The sequence below is a fragment of the Colossoma macropomum genome, unplaced genomic scaffold, assembly GCF_904425465.1.
Source record: "Colossoma macropomum unplaced genomic scaffold, Colossoma_macropomum, whole genome shotgun sequence".
Taxonomy (NCBI): Eukaryota; Metazoa; Chordata; class Actinopteri; order Characiformes; family Serrasalmidae; genus Colossoma; species Colossoma macropomum.
This window is the reverse complement of record NW_023494785.1, coordinates 13,987,013-14,010,346: the sequence shown is the minus strand read 5'-3', so window position 1 is coordinate 14,010,346 and position 23,334 is coordinate 13,987,013. Positions and strand designations below refer to the sequence as shown.

The window sequence follows — 23,334 nt, the reverse complement described above, 5'->3', positions numbered from 1 at the left end:
TCTATAACATTAAATCCTATGTGAATGTGCTTGAAAAAGGACCAGGTCTATGACCAGAAGTGGGCTGAAGGCAGCAAAGTCTTTAAAATTAAGTTAAAACGCTTGATATCTTTACATTCATTAGCGAGAGTACTAGAATGATCTCTTTTAAACTTTCACCAAGAGGTACAGACAGTAAATAAATCCAGCTGGTTAAGACTATCCCTACAATGCATGCATTCGAGGCTGACTGTCTGTTAGTCTCAGGGGGCAGTGGGCAGGCTGGAGTAAGGCTTTGGTGAGTAAAGTGAGATGGAGGGGCTAAGCACTGCTTTTATGGTGGGAGGGGTAGATATAGAGGGGGTGAGGAGAGTGTGGGTATTTAGACAGTGCCAGTGTCTGTGCCCGTGGTACTGTCTGGTGGGCTGCTCGGCTGCTGCTCAATGAGGACGTGGCAGTGTGGCCCTGCAGGCTGGTGCTCTGCTGCCCTGTCCTGAGACTGAAAACATACATAGCACATGGGTTAATGCCAGTATAACAATTTAAAGAGTGTTTATTGTTAGGGTGACATAACAACAACACAATACATGGTTTTATTTAGACAGGTTCACACATTAGTTTCCTTACCTGTGGCATTAGCTCTACAGCCTCAGAGATGCGGATAACTCCTTCTTTAGGTGCTATCTCTCCCAGACCCCCCAGTGGCCCAGCTCCTCTCTGTGACACACTCCAGTCATCCTGAGTACCCTTTCTGCAGAACAAACTACACACACACACACACACACACACAGAGCAAATGCATCAGTGTAGTCTGACACCAAAACCACATATAGTATTGACTTATCTATAAAAAGCCTCTGGAAAACTATCAGATTCTCTGTGAACCGTGCATTAGTCAGAGAAACGTAAAACAGACAACTAGTCTCAGATCAGCATCGATGAAAATATACACCAATACTGCAGGTCAGAATGGGCAGGTATTTCTGTAAATACAGGCTCACCTACGACGGTATGCAAACATGAGGAAGAGCACACAGAAGATGATGCAGGCCATTCCAATGTGGATGCCAACCACTATGCCGGTCATAGAGCCTTCTCCATTCTGCCTGCAGTTACACACGCTCTGGCCTTCTGTTCATACACACACATATATGCACATTGACACAGACATATACATATTTCACATGATAATCAGCACACAGCTAGACTGAAGACAGTTTGGTTTGTATCAAACTTCTCAGAGTAGGCACTCTGGGACTGTTTTTGTCTGTAGTTCCAACCCTTGGCATATGAACCACTGTTCAATTCAAACATGTACCCCCCTCCCACTTTTATTGGTTCATGTTGTTACTTGTTTACACAATAGGTCGAATACGGTATTTGTATTAATTGTGTCAAAATAGGACATATTGAACTAAAATTGGTCTGTAATAAGAATTTTTCCTGGGGTAAACAATGAAACTGCTTCATGCCACCATCCAGGATGAACCTAGCTGAAACACTGCAGGAAACATGAAACGTACAAAAGATATATCATTTTTCTTCAAGAAGAACAGGATGAATGTAAGGGCTGTTCCACACATACTATGTCTTGCTTTTCATTTCAGTGCTCATGTTAACAGGTTAGAGTGTTTGTTCAGGCAGTGACTGCCCAATCACAAGTCAGAAAACTGGCAAGGGTAAACAAACACAATGTTACCTTTTACACATAATATTTTATGAAGCACTTTAAAATAACTAATTTCATTATAAATCCATGTTTCTGTTGTTAAATTGCTGCTGTGGTTAAAGCACAACAAAAATTTCACCTTAACATTAAAGTGTCCTCCCCAGTTTCCAAATCACTCCCACGCTCTTGGTTCTAACTACATTCTTAAAAATTTCATGTTCTACATGACTCTTGGCATGGTTGTTTGTATTGTTCTGAAAAAAAATGTTAATTAGTGTGGAACCTTTACATTTTGTGAATGTTCTTCATACTCACATTTACAAACAAAGTTTCTTTAAAGAACCATACACTGCAAAAATTTGTTAATAAACCAAAAGTGATGCTTCTATGACCTCACTCCAACTCTCTTTTTTTAAATAATGTACTAATATTTTCATTCCGACAATTCTAGTAACTGAGAGTAGCTGTAGGGCACTTGACTTAAAAACACTCTCCACACGTCTAAGAGGTAAAAACTCACTGTGCACACATCTATGTCTTCGTTTCCAGATCATTACCATTTAGAAGTAAGCCACTTGTAGCTGCACCAGCCCAACTACAGCTAACAAGCTCACTTACATGGAAACTGCAGTGATGTCATTTTGAGCAGATAAGTGTAGCTACAGGTTTTTTGTTTTAAAAAAAAGCTTACATTCTGGAGTGCCCTTAACCTGACCACAGGGAAATGTCTGAAAGTGCATGAGGCAGAAGAAGGAAAATTGTATAACTTACTGTCTCTACCTAGTGGTGGAAAAATCTCACTACATACAGATGAAAACTATGGGTGATGCACAGTAAATATGGTTTATGTTGTAAAAACACTTAATAGCTATTTTTAAAAAGTGAAAATGAACTGTGTTTGTAGCTCACCAGCATTGTTTCTGCTGTTTGTTCCACTCTCAGCCAGTGAAACAAGGCGTTTGTTGCTGATGCTGTCTCCATTCCCATTAAATGCTACCAGCTGAATCTCATACACTGCTGCAGGCTCTGTGAAACAGCATAGAAATTATTAGGAGAATCTGAGCAATATGTTTACTCACTTCTGAATTGAGGTGTCTATGCATCTTTGTAATTGTCTGCGGAGTAATGATTATATTATGATAATACTCAAATGGTACACATTGTTGAAAGTTGTTCTAAATTATTTAAAAATAAAGCTCAGGCAAACTGAGGCTGAAGTTTGAGGCAGAGTATGGAGGTCTGTGTGAATGTCTGTGTGTGTCTGTGTAAGCCTAACCGAGGTGTGAGATGGTGTGTGTGTTGATGTGGCCGGGAAAGCGCTCCTCTGGTCTGAACTGCTCCTGAGGTACCATGCGGTAAGACAGCTTAAAGCCCTCCACCTTCCCTGGTTTACTGGGCAGCTCCCAATACACCTGCATTGCTGTGCTGTTCAGCACTTTAGTGAAGAAACTGGGCATGGTGGGAACTAGAGAGGGAATAGAGAACAAAGTTAGAGAAGGACTTGACATAAATGTTGCTAATATTAAAGCTAATATTAAGCATCGTAACCTCCTTCATGACACACGTCATCTTAAACTGAACGGACAGCCCATTTTGATGATTTGAAACCTTTGAAAAACTACATACACTTTGGGGCAGATACTTGAGGGTGGGCTATACATAGCTATGTTGCCAAATATCACATCTGTATTTATTAGCACTTATATCAGTGACTATGCTAGCAGACAGGATTCCGCTGTATGAAAGTATACCCAACACATGTTGGGTAATGAAGTAAGAGTAGATTAATTGATGAAAACACAAAAAGGATATAAAATTGTGAATTCTGTCAAATTCATGAAGCTGAGGGATGCACTGCTACACTACTAAATATTACACAACATCACAAATATTATTAAGTCATAGTTCTAGGTGAGACGGGCCCTTTAACCTTTCGTACATTGTTATAGAATATGGATGTCTGGTGACTTACCGCCCCCTAGTGTTGTGGCAATGACAGTACTAGACTGCTGGCTAGCTCCCAGCGGAGAGTAGGCTTTAACATAGATGGAGTAGGTGGTTGCTGGTTCCAGGTTGCTGAAATCATGCTGGAAAGTGTCCTTACTCACTGCCTCCTGTAGCTCTTTACTGTCTGGCTCTGGGGTGAAATAAGGAGAGTTTTTCAGGGAGTGGAAACAGAAATCACCATCATCAGTAAGCACCCAGAAGCTCTACCACTCCCTTAGTTTCTTTGGATATTGACCCCAGGACTAAATCACAGTGAAACTGCAACTCCCCTAGGTTACATTCCTTATCCCTCTCTCTTTCTCTCTCTTACCGCCAAGCATGCGGATATGCAGCACGTATCCAATGATGCTGTTGGTGACGTGTGCTTCAGGCTGGCTCCAGCGCAGCTGTAGGGAGGTAGGTGAGTGTGGTGTGGCTGCAAGGTCCTGTGGAGCCTCGGGGAGGTCGGTGGATTGGGACACAGCCAGGCGCGCACTAGCCTGGTTGGTGCCAGCGCTGTTCTCTGCTATGCACTGGTATATGGCCTCGTCCTCAGCAGTGATCCGCGTTACAGCCAGAGTGCTGCAGAGCAAAACACATCCACAGTGTCAACAAGGAAATTATGTAAAGTGCTGTATTTTGCCATAGAAAGTCTCCTGACTTTGGTAAATATGGGGAGTAATCAGTAGGTCAGTGGATACCTGTTGCTGTTGGTGAGTTTGACATTATCACCAGGTGTGAGGATCTTGCCATTTTTCAGCCAAATGAGGTGAGGCTCTGGTACTCCCTGAGCTTGGCAGGTAAACACTGCACTGCTCCCAAGTGGTTTGGATACAGACTGCGGCCACTGCAGGAATTCTGGAGGAGCTGAGATAGAAAGAAGGGTTCCGATTTTTTTCTTGTTTTGAATGTGTGAATCGTGAACATGAGATCAGCTTTTTTTCTCGAACACAGTGTAGTTCAGAACCTGAATTGAACAGTAGCAGGCACCACAGCCTTTTCAGAGTTACTGTCGTTTAATTACCTAGACAGTTCTGACCCAGAACAGTCAATACAAACCTTATCAATGGCCCAAACTTAGGCTTATTTTCTTTAACAATGCATGATTGAAATCCAAGAACGAAGATTTTTTGGGTCACTTTAAAGCATATGATGGGTCAATCCTGTCCCTGACCATTGCTGCGGTAAACACAATTCCTCTGACGCACATGCTACCTGCAAGACACAGCCTTCTGTGCCTCATAAAGTACTGATCTACTGCCACTTCTGACCTGAAAGATCAGCTCAGACCTCAGGCAGGGAGTGGAGGGTATCAGGAGGGGGGGGGTGGATAGGTCCATCTGAAAAGAAGCCATTAATCACTGGTGTGTTGGAGTTTATGTCTGTTTGTGAGGCCCAAATCCCCTCAGGCTCAAATCTGTTTTACAGAGGTAAAACAGTACATCACTTTCACGCTATGTCTATAAAATTCTGTCAAAATATTGATGAAAATCCTAGCATATACACATCAAGAGAGAAATCTCCAGGCAGCCAGGATCAGGCTCATTATGTGCCTGTTCGCACATTGCACTGTGTGTATATGCTTTTTTTTGCATGTGTTTGTGTATGTAAAAGAGAGAGAGAGGCAGAAAGATATGCAAGTTTTCTGCTTCTCCTCCCAAAGAGATTCCCATTGTGCCTGTGAATAGGGGCCACTCCACTAGCTGTACTTACTAACCTCGATTGAAGAGTAAAGCATACACTTAGACAGCGCGTGTGTGTGTTCAGAGCTCATTTTAATAGCAGCGTAGTGCTGGGAAGGGGGGCTTTCTTGTAATAAATCCACCCTATCAGTCCTGCCCAGCAGTTTGAAGAGCTCTTCACACTTGAACTTATGCAAAAGCATTAACTCTGGAGAGCTGAGTGCTCAGCAAACAGAGATGTACTGAATGTACTGCGAGCTTTGTTACAACTTTAAGAGATGCTACCCTCGTCTATAAGGCTTTGTTGACTGACTCCACATCTCTCTCTTTCTGAAAAGGGCAATTTGTTAAACAGTTCAGTGCTGAGATAGAACAACTCAAAACGCTCCTCGCTATGCAGCAGAAAGTTCATGGTCATGGGAAACGGTGGAGCGGGCATGTCTGCATCAGAATAAGTTGTTCTGCTTTGTTTCTCACCCATCTCCCTCTCTAGCTATAATTTGTCTATGCGTGTCGCTGATAGGCCAGCTGCCTCCTGCTGTCCCCAAAGACTACGAGCACCCGCCGTCCCCCAACACCCAGCCTGCGATCCCAATGCAGCCTCAACACCTCTCACATCACCCTGCCATACACACACATACTCCCACCCCCACCCTTAATACGCATCATTTCCTAGGGGCCTGATGGGATAGGGTCAGGGATCAGAGGTGAGAGGTGATCCTTCACTGAGACACATTTGTTTTGCGCCTCCCCCTCCTCCCCTATGTTGTTCTTTCATTCTCACCCCCTGCATTGTCTCTCCAGCCTTGCTCCAACCTTTATGCTCTTATTTTTCCTTGTTCCATCTCCCTTACTCTCTCTAACTCGACTAAAATACCTATGCAGTCTAACGTACTATATGTTTATTTAGATTTCTAATGATTTCTCTCCTATAAATTAAATAAACAAAAAAGGGATTAATAAGATGAAGCTTTTCTAAGATTGGTCTTCTTATTATGCTAAAAAAGAGTTTTACTTTCTTTGCTGTTTGCCTCTACTTTGCCTGTCTGCCCATCTCACTCTCTCCCTCTCTTTCTCTCTCCCCTACCCAGACAGCTATTCAACAAAGAGAACAGGTCCTTAAAAATAAGCACACATTGATTCTGAAAACATTCAGTATGGTGTTATGCATTCACTAGTGGCCATGTTAATGCCAAATGCTTCTTTAAATCTGTCAAGTTCCTAATCTCTCTCTTTCTCTCTCTCTACCCAGATGGCTACCCATTGTCTTTCCCCTATCAGTCAGACAAGTCAGCCCACATATGCTGAGCCTGTTTGGCTCTGTTGCAGCCGTCAGGCCAGCCCGGCACGAGGAGAGAGGGCAGACAGGGTCAGAGCAGGCCGACCCGTGACTAACTCTCATTTACATATTCCCATCGTATGCAAACTACACCTGCATGGGCCCAAATGCTGTCAAACACACAAAAACTGCTCAAGTTCAAGAGCAAAGGGCAAAACTAGAGCAGGGGTCTGGAAAGAGCAAGCAGATGGGGTGATGTGAAGGACAAGCAGACATCAGCAGGCATATTAAAACAGCATGATATACATAGCCCAAACTGGGCCGCTGTATGTATAGCACCAAAACACGCTCTAATATCTCATATTAGAGAAAAATAAAATTATCACAATGCGGTTTTCTAAAAAAATGAGAAAACTAAATTATTGTGAATAACAAGGAGGAACAGAATTGTGTGCTGGACCTGCCTGAAATCAAGCCTGAACAGAAAATGTTATTAACCTCCCTATTTTGTCAAAACCACAAATCAAATCTTCAATCGTGGAGTATAACTTTTATTTTATATTTTGTTATACAATTAAAGTTCTTTTAAAGTTTCCAGAATCTGTAATGGTAGCTTAAAAGGGATAGTAGTAGGGAACATCCTACAGTTAAACCATTTATAAGTGCCTTATTTGGTTCTTTGCTAACAACTAAACTGCTCATGTTTGGATTATACTGCATCTGTTCTTGCCCACAAACATAAAAGCAAGCAAATTTATAAGAACAAGCCAGAAGCAGAGGTGAAAGAGTGGTGCTTGTAGAGCTCTCTACTTAAATATAAGTGACAGGACTGGTCAGGTTTCTTTGTTCCTCTACCAGGTCAATCAATAAATGAATGAATTCATTATCCAGCCGCTCCAAGCGCCTCTGATGGAGAGAGACTGATAGAGGGAGCTATTGATTGATTGGGTTCAGAGTATAGAGGTAGAAGACCTCTGACACAAAGGATACAAGCTCTTCTCTGCTCTGTGTCTAGCCTCTGTTTGTGTTTTGGGATTGATAAAAGTGTACAAAGTAATAAAGTATTGTATATTTAAAAATGAACAGAAAAAATGATGTGGGTTTATATATGATACATAGACCTGGAGAATAGTGTCTTATTCTGCTCAGCAGCTTTATTCCTGATTATGGCAGTATTGTATGAGCACAAGCAACTTGCTAACTGCTAAATGCATTATATGATAGTCCCCAGTGTGGGAGACAGGGAGGGTAATACATACTAGATTGACATATAGTCCATTATCAGACTCCAGCTGGAGCTCCAGTCATTCATTATGAGATGAGTGTGTGTGTGTTTGTGTGTGTGTGTGTGTGTGTGTGCGCGCACATGTACAGGAGGTCAGAGGTTGGGGGGGGAAGGGTGTTAACTCAGCCCAGAGGTCACGGCCAGAACCAGGCCAGGTTAATCTAGTCTGGCCTACCCAAATTTATCCTCATACACATGTCAGTGTGTTTCTGTGTATGTGTGGCTGGAATTAGTGAACAGCTGAATGGCTTGGCTTGGGGCTGGACAGATAAAACCAATCACGTCCAGCATGAGGCAATTTAATTTCATGTCTGACCTCCACCAGGGCAGCCGTATGTGGCTCATGAGCAGACTCTGATACCAGACACTGGAAAATGGCCAGATAACAAAGGCTCAGCTGACAGCTCTATTCAAGTCAGCCATATAGCTTTTAAAGAGCATATATCCACTATAACTATCTCTCTTGCACAATCTCACACTGTCCAGTCAAAAAGAGCTGTGAAATAAAGAGAAATATTTGGTTGACATCACAAGTAAGATGAAATTTCTACAAATACGATGAAACCATGCATTCTTATAGTCTCTATTTCAAATCATATGTGAGGAGGTCTGTGGTAAGAGATGAGAAACAGCCTCCATAATGTGGCAGGCTCAAACATCAGCAGTGGAAAGTAAGGTTACATTCAATCCAGTGAATAGGATATACTAAATAAAAGGAGCTAAGTCTGTCTGTGGGAGCTGTAAGAAAGACTATGAAAGACTTGTCTATGAGGAAAACTCTACTGTGGAAAACTCAAGGTTGCATGCTGTACACTTAGAGGCCATTTGTTCTGTGAAAAATAGTGATGAATCCTTAAAAAACAGCTTGGCTACGGACTATTTATTGGAAGGTGTAGGTTGAACTTAGGTAAGCAGTGACACTTTCAAGTTAATGCTATATTCAAGGCTTTAAGGTGTGATGTAGGAAGTTAAATTTAGGTAAGATTTAGAGTGGTTTCTTTTTTAGTAATATTGAAAAGATGTGGAGCACTTTTTAACTTGTTACATATTGCCATTTTTCAGATTTTAACTTACTTTGAAGTTAAGAATAGTGGCCTCATTCACCAATATCTTCCTTAGGTTTTTTTCCTCTTGTTCTTGAGAAATGTCCTAAGAAAAAGTCTACGTCAGATTCAGGATGTGCTCTCAAACTGCAGAATTGTTCACACCTTTGTGCTCTTGAGTGTGTGTAGATTTTGTTCTGACTAAGAACAAATCCCAGAAAAGAAAACACTGGTGAATGTCAGAATCTTTGTGAAAACTGCACTAGTGGGTGTTAAGAAGAAATTTCTACTCAAGAACGATTGGTGAATGAGGCCCATTATTTCTTCCCTCTCCTGTAAAATTACTATTTTAGAAATGAAAGTTTTGTTTGTGTATTTGTATATATGTGATGATATGTATTTTTGGAAAAAATGTAGCCTGAAGTAAAGAAAAGCTTTTCTCTCTACATTGTGTGATGTACTGGATGTAAAATTTGTATTATTATCATTATCATTACCTGTGAGGTAATGTGTAAATTGTGTAGATAGTGTAGTGGTTTGGATTGTAAGTAACTGTATTGTATGTCCTACCTTGCACTACCAGTCTACCCAACGCGGTACGCCTCATCCTAGTTCCGGGTCTGTTGGCTGAGCACACATACACTCCAGAGTGTTGGAGGGAGACGTCAGAGATCATCAGATTACCTGTGCCCAACACCTGAATCCCCTCCACTCCGATAGAACGGCCATCTGGAAAACACAAACACAGAGTGGAAGAGTAAAATTAGCTGAGATTTGTGTATAGTTTGATGTAGCTGGTCCAGTTAGGGAGATATGACTAAATAGCACTATGTATCTATTATTCATTATGTTTGTCTAAGGAAAATGAGAAGAGAGTGTTTATTCAGCTTATAAATAGCCAACAAGTTGATTGGACAGTATAATGATATGTTGTTTCCATATGCTGTTCTTCACACAGTCAACCATACAGTATGTCGCTGCTGGACTAACTCTTAAAGTCTTTATAAGGAAGAAGTTTTCCATAACTCATCATAATGTGTCACAGCTGCAGAATGTTTCTAAACATAACAGTCTTTACATTGTCTGCCATGATGGTAAACTGGAAAGAGAAGGTGTTATTCTTACCAAGTCTGCTCCAGGACACGATGGGTCTTGGGTTACCTGTGGCAATGCACTCTAAAATGGCAGTCTCATGGACGTTAATAGTGAGATTCTGAGGACCAGAGAGAATCACTGGCTCCTTATAGGCACGAGCAGCCGCCACTGTAATAAGAGACAGAGAGAGAGAGAGAGAGAGAGAGAGAGAGACAGAGAGAGAGAGAGAGACAGAGAGAGAGAGAGAGAGAGAGAGAGAGAAAGAGAGAGAGTCAGATTTTCTCAGGTGCAGCTGTAATACATATGTCCAAAAGTTTGTAGACACTTGCTCATCCAGTGTTTCTTCTAAAATCAAGAGAGTTACTAATATTCTGTTCTTACTGCAGTAGCTGCCTCTACTTTTCTGGGAGGGCTTTGCACTAGATGTTTGCACTAGAACATTGCTTTGAGGATTTGATGGCATTCAGCCACCTAAGCATTAGTTAGGTCAGGTAAATGCTACTCCAACCCATCCCAAAGGTATGTCATGGTACTCCATCACTCCAGAGAATGTGGTTCCACTGTTCCACAGCCCAATGCTTAAGCTGTCGTTGGGCGTGATGATCTTAGGTTTATGTTCAGCTGCTCCAGAATGTCCCATTCAATTGGTAATGCTTTTCTAAGGAGATTATACAAGCGTGTGCACACCTTGAACACCCGTGTCAGCAATGGGTGCACCTCTAAGTAGGTGAATTCATTAATTTCAAAGAGTGTCTACAAACCTTTAGACATACAGTGTATGTAAGACCAATCTTATTGTTCTTCTCACCAGTGACAGTGAGCTGGGCCTCATGACTGTAACGTGTGTTTGCAATGTTTTTGGCCATGCAGCGATATAATCCGCTGTCTGCTTGACGCACACCAGTGATCTGCAGAATACCGTTAGGCAGCAGAGTGTACCTGCAGAGAGAGAGTGAGAAAGAGAGACTGTCACTTCAAAACAATCATCTGAGTTTGTACTTGAGTGCATCCCTGTTTTTACACACATTGTAATGCATAGCAATTATTTAGTGTGAGTGGGAGTGGACAATACAATACATTAATACTATTTTAACTGAAGGTACAGTAAGTGTGTGTGTATATGCGTGTGTCATTAAGTAGCAGATACTGGTATAGGCAATATAGATCAAATCAAATCAAATCAAATTTATTTGTATAGCGCTTTTTACAACTGATGTTGTCACAAAGCAGCTTCACAGAAATCCGTTTAGAACAAAGTTTCAACATGAAATGTAAATCCTCCAGGTGAGCAAGCCAGGGGCGACAGTGGCAAGGAAAAACTCCCTCAGAGCTGAGGAAGAAACCTTGGGAGGAACCAAGGCTCACATGGGGGGACCCATCCTCCTCTGGTCAAACTACGTACAAAATTATTATTCTACTAATATTAATAGTAGTAGTAGTAATAGTTAGGAGGTAGTAATAGTTAGGAGACTTCAGTGTAGAGTGGGCAGCCAGTCCAAGGCAGGTGGCGGTGACTGGGTTGTGGGTAACTGGTCTGAAGCGGGTAGACAATATAGACAATTGCCTAGGGTGACAACTTGCCAGGGGCAGCACCGGTGCTCCAGAAATAGTGCACCCAAAGTCCCCTATTAAATGAGATTGCTGATGATTGCTGTGCCTCCATTTCCCAACAGCATGCAAGTGCCAGTGCGCGAGTGCATGCAAGTGTAATGTTGTGAAAAACACATTGGCTACCAGCAATCAAATACTGCCCACCTCCCTGAATCTCTTCCACATCAGTGGTAAACAAAGATATAGGAGCACTAGTGTGGTGGTGCAAATAGGCAGGTAGACAGCGTATTATCATCTCTGAGAAGATTAATTTACAGTATGGTCACCTACAAATAGCGAGATATATTTGTGTTAGACTTTGATTTGACTATGATGGCAGACAGCAATTAATTCACATTCGTCCAATCATAAGTCATGTGATCAGTGCGCTTTCATGTGTTTTCTGTATGCAGTCACCTGTTGTGCTCTGATAAATTTTGATAACATACATCTAGTTAGCTAGTAATATAGTAGTGTAAATTCCACTCCAATATATTAGTTTTCAGATCTGTTATATGACTATTTTCTCTGATCCCTGATGAATATTTAAATTTCACAGTTACTACACGAATGAAAGCAAAATTACACTAATTTTCTACTGTCACATTACTTTGCTGCATACTGTATCATGTTTATACTTATATCTTAGACTAGACTTTTCACTTCACTAGATCCTTCATTTGAAGAGTATATCGGGAAATTATGCGTGTTCAACGTGGGCAGATGTGGACACAATGTGTTTGGGGATCATTTACAAAGCACAGTATACCCACCTGCCACCTTTCCTGACACCATAGCATCATAACTAGCATTTATTATTGGGTTTAATCAGATAATAACCCCACCACTGGGTAGTAGTAATTAAAAATCGCGACTGATGCAAAACTATGATTTGAAAATAGGCCCACATGTCATTAAGACTGTTCGATATCTAAAAGTAATATTCTTCTTGTTAAAAAATTGGAATCAGCCTCCCAGGTGATCCCCCCTCCTACACACCATGTAAGGAATTTCCTTTCTTTAACATATATGCTTTATTAGAATTGACTAATTAAAGGAAACACATGCCAAATAGTTTAGGGGTACTACTGGTGTCACTCTTGGTCTGGATTTAAAAGTAGGTGTCCAGGATATGTAAAAGCATACATGTGCATGTCTATGTGGGTGTTTAACCTGTCATCATCTGTGTTGAGTGTGGTCCTGTTCTTCTCCCAGGTGATGCTAGCCTCAGGGATGCCATTAACGGCACAGTGAAAGCGGGCCACCCCTCCTTCATCCACTGCCATAGACTCTGGGTGGGAGTGAAACTTGGGAAGAGCTAATGGAGACAAGAGAAACGTTTCAATGCAAACTGTACATCCTAGCATCCACCTCTTAAGCTCTCTGTATCCCCTCCTGAAACATCCAGTTAAAAGCTGCTTTGAGCACTTGTCTATGCAGCCTAACACCAGGAGAGCTGGTGATCAATAATGCAGGCAGAGTTTTTAGAGCAAGAGTGGATACCCATGGTAACCTCTGGCCTAATGGGAGACCCAGCAGAGCCAGCGAGGGCAGTCATTTGCAGGTTTGGTCAAAGGGACAACAGAGGGATGAGTCAAAGATAAATAGAAGAAGGGGGGAAGACAAAAGGAATAAGATTACAGAAGGATTTTTTTATGGCAGAGCCGTGGAGAGGAAGATGAAATATGAAGACAGAGGGAAGGGAGAAAGAGAAAGAGTAAGAAAGTGTGAGAGAAGATGGAGATTGTTACCAGGTATGAGTTAAAAGGTCACTAGATGAAATGCATTGCATTACACACATGTAAAGCATTGACTTGAAAGCTAAAAGTCCACTCAAGCATCCTATGCATTTCATTCTATTAGGAAAACACAAATGCACAAGAACACTTATGACTGATTCAAACAAGTCCTTAAGGCTCTAGGGACCCGACACAGAAGGATATTACATGAAACAGAATTGCAGTAATGAGTTAATCCGTTTTCTTGAGCATTTCCACTGGTACTCACATGCAAGCTGCACCCGTGCCTTGCGGCTAATCAGCAAGCCGTAGCGGTTTTGAGCAGCGCACTCATACTCTCCAGCATCTGTCTCATTGCTCTCACGCCGTTTCTGGAAGTTTCGGATCAGGAGCATGCCATTGTCCAGCACGGCCACTCTGGTGCCCGTAGGAATGGGTACACCATTCCGCCGCCAGTTAATAGTGATAGGCCCCTCCCCCTCCACCTCACAGTCCAACATCAAGGGACGGTCTCTCACTGCGATGACATCATGGGGCTCTTTAATGAAGGCCAGCTCTGAAGCCCCACCTAAACCTGAGAAAGAAAGAAGGAGTGGAGCAGTCAGGTGATGTAAAGCACAACTTCTTATTGATCTACAACGACTAACAGGTTTTTACATAGGATGAAAAGAAGAGATCAAGGATGAAATCTTCCAACTGTGAGATGAAGAAGGTGGAGAGGGAGAAGACTGCTTCATGATGGATGATGATGATGATGATGATGATGATGTTGATGGTGCACATCATGGAGGATGGTGATGAGCTGATGGGGCAAAGATGATATCATTAAACAAATGACTTTGATTATTTCACATTGTGCTATGAAACAGAAGAATAGGAGAACTACTGAATACAAGCATGGGTACAGAATCTGTCATTTCTTATGAGTCTGACACACAACAGTAGGAGTTCGTCACTGTAGAGTCTTAAGGCTTGACTCTGGGTTGCCCTGTGCTCTCAGCCTCAGCTTTATGGAGCTGTAAATCCTGTAAAGGCCAGTCTCCTGCCCTGAGAATGAGGGCAGAAGAAAGAGGAGTGATGGCCCATAATACAGTTATTGATTAGAGAGCATAGTTTAACACCAACAGTGACATTACTGCTCATTTGTCTGCAAGGAGATAATGAGTGAACTTTGACGCGTACTATTTTAAAGACTTGCAGCAGATTCTTGTAGCAGCAGAATTACGTAATAAAATTTTTGTTGTAAATTCAGTATGTAGTGCAGATTCAGCGATTCACCTCACTGAATCATTGAATCAATCTCAGTCTTACTAAGCTCATTGCTATGTGTGAAATGCACGATGAACCTGTATGTGTAACCTTTGTAAATTGATCCATTATTGTCACTGTGAGTAACAAATCCAGAAAATCAGCATTAACATACAAACTTTTTTTACTTTAAATATTGGTTATTGCAATCTGCCAAGAATTTTCACATGACTGCATCCATAGATCTCAATTTATAGGTCACAATAACAAGCTTGTAATGAGTATCGCTGAGCAGTTTGCAAAAATACCATCAGGATATAAAAACCTGTAAAACAAGTGAAAAGAGGATTCACAAAAGGTCAGGTTCTACCTCAGGACTAGCCAAACAGCAGCCTGTGAGATAAATGGCATCAGCAACACAACCAGTACAACCGTAAACAAACAAGACAGAGATGTTCTCCATATGCTCATATCTCTTTTGCTGGCCCTGGCTCAGCAAAAACATTTTGGTTCAGCTGGCCAATATGTTTGGACAGTAACTCATTCTAAAAAAGGTGTAGGCAGAGGAACTGGCCCAAGTCTGAGAGCACCCTGATGACAGCTTCATTCACTTGTTAGGCAATGGGGCGTTCGCATGAGAAAGTTGGGGACAACAGCGCAGGAGGGGCCGTGGGCTGGCTGAAGAGGGGCTGCTCCAGGCTATTCATCTCAGCTGAACTTGCACTTGACTTTCCCCATTCTGATTGATGGCTCTGTTAGCACCCCCCATCCCTCTCCATCACCCCAAAACAGCCACACAATGCTACTGAATGCCAAAGAGCCATTCAAGCAGCGAGAGCCACTGCAATGTCAGAAGTGGAGGGGAGAGGGGAGGAGGGAGCAGGGAGAAGGGTTGCATGATTTGGGGTTTGGGTAAGACCAGTGATAGCACTCCATCTTTGCTCCCACCACTCTATAATTGCCCCTGCGCCCCCCACCCAATCCCATCATCCCCCACCCTACTCTGTGGAACCATCTGCCCTCTCTCCCTGCCCCCACCGAGTTTTCCCCTTTTCACTTGAACTTGGGGGTGACTTTCCCATGCCACCCGATCACTCAAACTTCGCCTCCGACGACACGCTCGTCCCCCCATTCTCTGTGTCTTTTTTGGGGTGCCCGTGTTGGGTGATTCACTGACGGAGACCATGACCCCTCTCACAGCCTGCACCCGAAAGTTCCCTCTCCCAGCTGTCCCCAAAAGGCGGAACAAAAAACACTCCAGTTGCACTTAAACTTGAATGCACTGAGTTGTGAACTTGAGAGTTTGTCACCTCTCGTAGCATATGACGGCTGGACCCTCTGACCCCATCTCACCATGCAGACTTCAACATAAACTACTGTCTGACCTTCTAACCTCATGTCTCTGTGCATAGCCATCAACATCATCTTCATCAAAGTTCTGCTGCACCAGTTACATTCCAGCTGCTAAGTTCATCTGTCCATCCCTCTATCCTCTCTTCTCAATCATCTACATTTTTGTATCAGCTGATGTTTACATTAGTATTAGTAAATGATTCCTGAGTACAGATACTCTATGCTGAAAGAATGTCAAACCTGACATAGCTTGTTTTGATCTGTTTTGCTGTTTTTTTCTTCTTCTTCTTTTTCTTTCTTTGTTCTTAACATTACACTAACAGAAACCTTACACATTACTATAATACATTATTGTATTGTAAATGTTAACTAGACATAAAATTAATTTCCAGAAAGGAACACTTGAAGATAACATACACTGCAGATATGTTTTTGTTATATATCAATATAAATAACAATCTGAAATACCAGCAGGCTGACCATCACCGTCTTCAAATACAGCAGTACCATTACATCATTATTATTATTATCATACTGTCATGCTAGATCTGTGGCCATGGCGCCACCGCACGACCTAACTCTCTAGGCCTTGGCTCTTCTCCAGCTCATGCTGTGTGTGACAAAGAGTTTTTGAGAGAGAATCATCTTCACTTCACATTCTTTTCTTAGGCCATAGTAGTGCTACAAATTAAGACCTTCTTAACAAACACACAGAGCTTCATCTTCTCAGCCTACACGTAGAGCACTAAGCTGATCCACTGAGACCAGAGGGTTTGAACTGAAGATTAGTTCATCAAATATGGCAAACGAATCAGACAATGAAGGTCAGAAGTTGGTCTTTTAGTTTTGTTTGTCTTTGCTTGCTCTTTGCTCCTCTCACTTGACCAAAATAAAATAAAGATGAGCCAGATTTCTCCAGCTGAGCTTCCTGGAATTTTACTTGTGAAGTGACGACTCAGAAAAATGGCCAAGTCAGTGAGCATATGTCTCCACCTAAAGTGTCCCACCTCTGCCAAGCAATGTTCTGAGGTTCTGGCAGCAGAATGTGAGTGTGCAAAATAGCTAGTAGGGCCATTTGAATTAGTTACCAAAGCTCTATTTAAAAATGACTTTTTACCAATGAACATTTCTACTGGCTTTTGTATTGACTAGAATTGTCCCAGGGTTTTCATTAGAATATGAAATAAAAAATATAATAAATTAAATTGATCATACTACTTGTCTGCGCTGTTTTACTGACCTAGCCATTCCTGACTGAACTACTCGTGGTAATAATGACTCCTTTGTTAAATTAGAGCCATTTAGTTATGCCTACAGCCCCATCTGTATTCTATGTGCCCACAATAGAGGATCCATCTCCACTCGTAAAGCGCTATTGGACCTCCTGGCACTGCATGTGACTGGGAGAGCCAGTTTGGGGATAATTTCACCTCCCATCTGGGTGTTATTAATGAGAGAGGGCCTTTGGAGGTTCACCCTTAACAGACCCCCCGTCAACCCCACCCCCATGGGCAGACGGCGACCCTAGCCCCTAAAGGTCATGAGAGAGTGGGTGCGGGGCAGGGAGGAGGGAGCAGCTTGTGTTCGATAACCAAAAGCCCACAATACCCCTCTTTCCTTTGTTTATTGTGCTCGAGGCTGGCCGTGAACTTCACACTTTATTGTGGTTCTGCATCATGCTGAACCCCCTACAAACAGAGTGAGGGGGTCCAAGGTGACATAGACAGGGCAAACACGGCCAAATCCCCTCATTGATGGTGTGCCCTTCTTTTAATGTCTGTGGCGGCTAAGCCAGACGAATGAAATCCTGTCGCAAAATCTGAAATTGAAATATTCCGCTCTGTCTCGCTAAAGCTCTGGGAACTAGTGCTTGTGAGGAAAGGCTAGATGCAAAATTTGGGGCTTCCATGAAGTCTGCATTTCACATTTTGATTCCTTTTTTTTTTTTTAATGCCATTGTTTTGGCCAAAGGCCTCAAATACGCAATTAAAAAAAGAAAACTGTGTGTCTTTTATGTAGGCCTGCTGATGTATTATGAGGCAAACTTAACTTAAGGACAAAAGGCAGGCCAAGTTTAACCTAAAGGGGTTAAAACAGTGTGAAATACAATATATTGTGCTAGATCTTTAAATCTTCCTTTATGGCTCCTGTTGTAAATGTTTTATAGGCTGATGCATAGAATAAGCAACACACCCTGCTGCCTGTTTCACATTCAACAGAGGCTGCATAGCCTCTGTGTCTCCATAGCCTCAGTAGTTGGTCACAGTGCAGACAGACACAGTGCCATAGTTTGGGACAGAGAAAGTGAGTCTGCGGGACTGAGTCTAAACACAGCGGGAGCCAGGCAGCCCACGGCAGGCCTATTGTCTCTCTAATGGGAGTTAACTCCCCTCTCTGGCTGGCTGACTTTATGCTCCTTTGCTGCCAGTGCAGGCACACAAACTCATAGCTCTCACCCATTGTTTAAGCAGGGATGCTCATTAATGTGTGCACACCAAATGAGGATTGGGTGTGTATAAGACCCAGGAATATTTCCGATTGAGGTGTTGGCCAAATTAACCCTAATGTGGGCACTTCCATCCTCTCTACTACCCCCTGGGACATATTAGAGGAGTAATTAAATTAACAAACAATTAGAGGGAGTGGGTACTGCTCGTCAGTGCTCTTGGAATAATTGATATGGCACTAGCTTATCAAAAGATTAACTTGCTCTGTACATGTGAACTACATCACATTTTCCATTGAGACTTTTGATGGTTTTCGGTTTTCTTGATTGTTTAAGTTTCATAATGAGTTCTGTTTCTATATACACTCTTTTCACATATGCACCACTCGGGTGTAGAAGCTAAGCACCACCCAACTTTTCAAAAACATCATCCAGTAAGCATCAATATATACCCAGACATCAGTGTTTTTAAGGCTGATGAGAACCATAAGATTAAACTTATACCTTCCTATTGTTAAAAAGCTGTGAAGAAACACATCCACAGTGGTGGTGTGACATTACACTGGCAGAGGAGCATAAAGATACATACTGCACTGACCTCTTTGTTTGATTTCTCAAAACACACTTTCATTGAAATACAAAACTGCTAGATGATATGTACAAAACTAATGATAGAACATGTTCCAAGGTGTTCAATAATGGAATTTGTAAACAACTTTGAGCTTCAGAAAGGTACTGTATAAGTAAAACATACAGTTGCTATTGAAACAAAAATTCTCCATTTCTGTATTTTTTTTTTCATTATATAAAAATGCCATCTGCACTTCCATTGTAAAAACATTTCATGATGAATGGACTACAAGTGGTCCAAAATATTTTTTTCCCTACTCCTTTAAAGGAGATAGAATGTTTTGTTCTGAAAGTAACAACATTATTATTGCCAATTTAAGACACCTACAGTAAATCTAAAATATTGCCACTGTCCAAAAACAAACAAAACAAAACAACAAAAAATGTATCTCCATTTTAATCATTTTTTTTTCTACATTTGAACACAGCAGCTGCCATTTACATTGTGTAAAAATTTTATTGATGAATGGCACGACAGAAATGCTCCCAAATTACTTGGAATAAAATCTTATTACATTAATTTACATTAAAGCCTAAGAACGTTTTTGCCTTCTCTTGTAAAGTTACTATTTTGGAGATACAATTTTTTTTTTCATAGCGATAATATTTAAACACATTTAAATTTAAAGAAATGAACATTTACACCTATTTAAAGAAGTGCATGCAGATGAAACAGGAGAACTGGGATGTTTCCAAAGGACAAAACCTTGCTTTTTGCACCCTGAAGAGTGCCTGCTGAGAGCAGAGATCAGGGAGCAACTTCTTTCTGACAGAATTTACTCTAACTTCTGCCATAAAGCAAACTACTGTATCTTCAATCAAAAAAGGATTGTATTTTCATGTGTCAGTATCATGTGACGTGTTAAATGGTGGAGAGATCAGTTTAATGGCCCTTTACTTCTGGCTCTGCTCTGTTATAAAGGCCTCAGCACTTGCCCCTAATGCATATTCGCAGCAGCAAATCAGTTCCCACAGCACTGAATCAGGTTTGGCCCTAATTGGTAAACATGAAACAGCCCCAGCTCGCGAGTGTATTGCGGCAGGCGGGTGATCCACGGGACAGAGAGAATGGATGTAGTGTCCCCCCTCCTGTACGCGGGCTGCTGGACTGGCTCTGAGACGCACGCTGTGTGGATCTTTTGGATTAACCCCCTGAACCGGGGGGAGCCTTGTTGGATTAAAAGTAGCCTAGTTGTGCCTCTGTGTGTGTGTGCTGGGATGGGGCAGCTGCATGGATTACCGCCTCTTTTAATGAGATCTCAATCAGAGCAGCCCCCTCTGCCCCTCCTATCCCAACCCTAACCCTTCCCCAGTCGTATGGAGATGAGGGGTGTTGGGGTGCAGTGGGGCTGGGACAAGGGTCAGGGTCAAGGGTCAGTGTCACTGTCTGGCCCAGGTCCGTCTGTCTGCTATGCACTGGTGACCATGAACTTGCTGTTTTCAACCAAAAACCTGGTGTCATGCATAATTTCAGTCCAAACCCTAACACTCCAGTACCCATCCATAAGAGAACGGAATGCCTTATTTTAGCAATAGGGGAAGTCAAAAAATCAAATATTCTGCTTAATAAAAGCATAACGTGATATAAACAAAGTCATTCAGTGGTTTGATGTAAAATGGTGCATTGTAGAGAAATTCAGTAACTCTTCTTTACAATGGTGGTGAAAAGAAAGAGTGGTTGCAATGTCTACAGTAAATTACTACAGCAAATATAGTCATTTTATTTACTACTCAAAACAACCAGCGAACTTGCAGTTTATATGTAATGATAATGGTAAAATAGTGGTAAATCTGAAAAAAAAAAAAAAATAATTTTCTGGGCACTCTTGTGTCTTACACCACCCTGCATGTACCACTCTGCCCTGCATGTACCTGTACAATGTTTTAGGCCAAAAGTTTTTTGTAAGACTATCACAAACAATGTGTCAGGTACATTAAAATCCAGGTTCAAGTGCATTTCGCATCACACCACACTGAATGACTCTGTTTTCATTTTATGCAGATTAGAATAGAGTTATGCATGTTAAGGAAATGAGTGGAATATTCCCCCTTAAAAAACCAACAAATACTGGCCATCTTCACTTTAAATTAATATTGAGATATCTCAACGACTGACCAATCAACAATTTAATTAACAATTCATTTAAAATGACTTCATACTCTCCAGCAACATAAATGTGCAGTAATGTAAAGTCAAAGAAGAATATGAATTTACTAAAACATTACTATCAATTAACCAGATTGTAAGAACACAGCTGGGCACTAATGACTCATTGCAAAAAAAGGTTTGTTATTACTTCCACCTTCAAGGCAACATACTTTATCATGAATCACAACACACTTCATCTCTAACACCTCTGAGCTCTCAGGACCAGGTGAGAAAAGTCTTACAGGTTTACAAGGCAAGTTTATTTGCACCTTTCATACACAGAGGCAATTCAAAAGTGCTTCACACAAGCGTATAACAGTAAAAGCATTAAATAATATTAAATAATAAAGTTCATATCCACTTTCCCTATTATTATTATAGCAGCATTTCCCAGCTCATGAGTCATGTGTGTCTGCTGAGTTCTTGAGAAAGGTCTTGCAAGAGTTCATATCACCTTTAAAATCTCCATTATATCAGCCTGATTAAACCACATAACCACCAAGAACGAGTCACTGTGAGCAAAATCCATGCTGGATTGATGACAGACACAGCAGCAACCGATTCACTGTTAAGTGAGATGTGAATCCAAATTTCGTGGCATACGATGAAAATTAACTAATTAATGTTCATACCTGAGCACAGACCTGAGGAAACTTTTCAAACCGGGAGCCATCTGGCTACAATATGAGTTTTAAACACTTAATGTGTCATATTCAATTCAGTTTTGACTTACTTTTAACACAACGAAAGAAAATTCAAATTTGAATACAAGTACACAAGCTCCATATCGGCTAATTATAAAAAAACAAATGGGTATTAATCGACGCTCATCCAAGATACAAAATGTCCAATCAGAACAGATTCTGTAACGTTTTCCCTTCTCACCTAAATTTATGTGTAGAACATAAACGGATTAATAAACAAAGCAGTCAGCTCGAAGTCAAAGCCACCAGAAGAAAACACGTATTAAATTGCTATTCTTATTCTACCGTGTGTAAGCAGTAGTTTGGACACGTTAGTGTTTTCATGATACTGCCGCTTCAAAAGAAGCCTCGACTACCAAAAACCCTTCAGCTGCTCCTGACGGTCCTCAGGTAAAGCTGAAGTCCTTAGAAGTGCGTTTAGCTCTAACGTTAACAGGAAAATACTGAATAGAACAGATAAATACTGCCTGAAACAGATAGGTTGGTATAAAACAAAAGGCGGAAATAGGCAATACACTGAGAGAAAGCGCTACAAACTCGAGCTTGAGTTCAACCGTAACACAATACAGAAACGTATAAATAAAAGATAACAGAAAATATAGCAGAAAGAAAAGATAAACCGATATAAAGGAACGCGTGGTCGCTCATAAGCCTATAGGCTAAATGATGAACAAACACAGTTAATTCATGGTCTCATATACATAAATCTTTCATATTAATATAAATCTCTTTTTTCCATCTGCAACGTATTTGTAATAAAAGAGACAAATGAAATATAACGTTATGGATAAATATTAGGAGATATAGCCTACGCTACCTGGTAAAGCGGTGAGCAGCAGAAGCAGCAGTGAAGAAGCGGCGGTCCTGGTCATGGTGTAGAAGTAGTTCACTCCGCTCTGAGCGTCACTTTCATTTGTTCAAATTTCACACCGTTCAAAAAAGTAGAAAAATAAACACAAAAACTCGTAAACACACACGCGCGTATATTCCAGCAGCCGTGAGTCCCGCTTCTCCGCCCGGAAACCTAACTGAACATGTCTAACGGCTTCTCCTTCTGTGACCGTTGAGAGCGCGCGACCGAACGCGTCCGCGTGAGCTCCAGCGTCTGAGCACCGCGAGCGCAATGAACACCAGGTTGCCGTGGTGACCGCTCACACAGAGCCGACGAATATACGCTGAAAGAACGGATCGATAAACGGACCTATCACAGTGTAGAGCGGGCTGAGGGGGCGGAGCACGCAGAGAGCCTAAACTATAAAAGGCGCTCAAGTTGGGTACAGGACTTCCAGAAACTGGAGTGTAAACACGAACACTGAGGTTGGGTAGTTCTCTTAATGTGTGCTTTTACTGACTGGCTTGTTGACATAAAGCGATTATCATAAGTCACCCAAGAGCTGATATCTCAGCATGGACCTTCTCAGCGAGTCTGGGCTCAGTTTCCCAAAAGCATCTTACTG

The 23,334-nt window shown here is 41.7% G+C and overlaps 1 protein-coding gene across 1 annotated transcript; it reads right to left on the bottom strand.

The window, feature by feature from the left end:
• Positions 1-361: 361 nt before the first annotated feature.
• Positions 362-22,749, bottom strand: LOC118813038 (immunoglobulin superfamily DCC subclass member 3). Its single transcript, XM_036578175.1, has 14 exons — positions 22,695-22,749; positions 13,616-13,921; positions 12,782-12,926; positions 10,827-10,957; positions 10,049-10,186; positions 9,494-9,652; positions 4,336-4,501; positions 3,966-4,216; positions 3,621-3,785; positions 2,925-3,113; positions 2,558-2,674; positions 981-1,110; positions 607-742; positions 362-478 (listed from the first exon to the last, which is right to left on the bottom strand). Exons 1-14 carry the CDS (start codon positions 22,747-22,749, stop codon positions 362-364), a joined length of 2,205 nt encoding a protein of 734 aa, XP_036434068.1.
• Between the last annotated feature and the right edge of the window lie 585 nt (positions 22,750-23,334).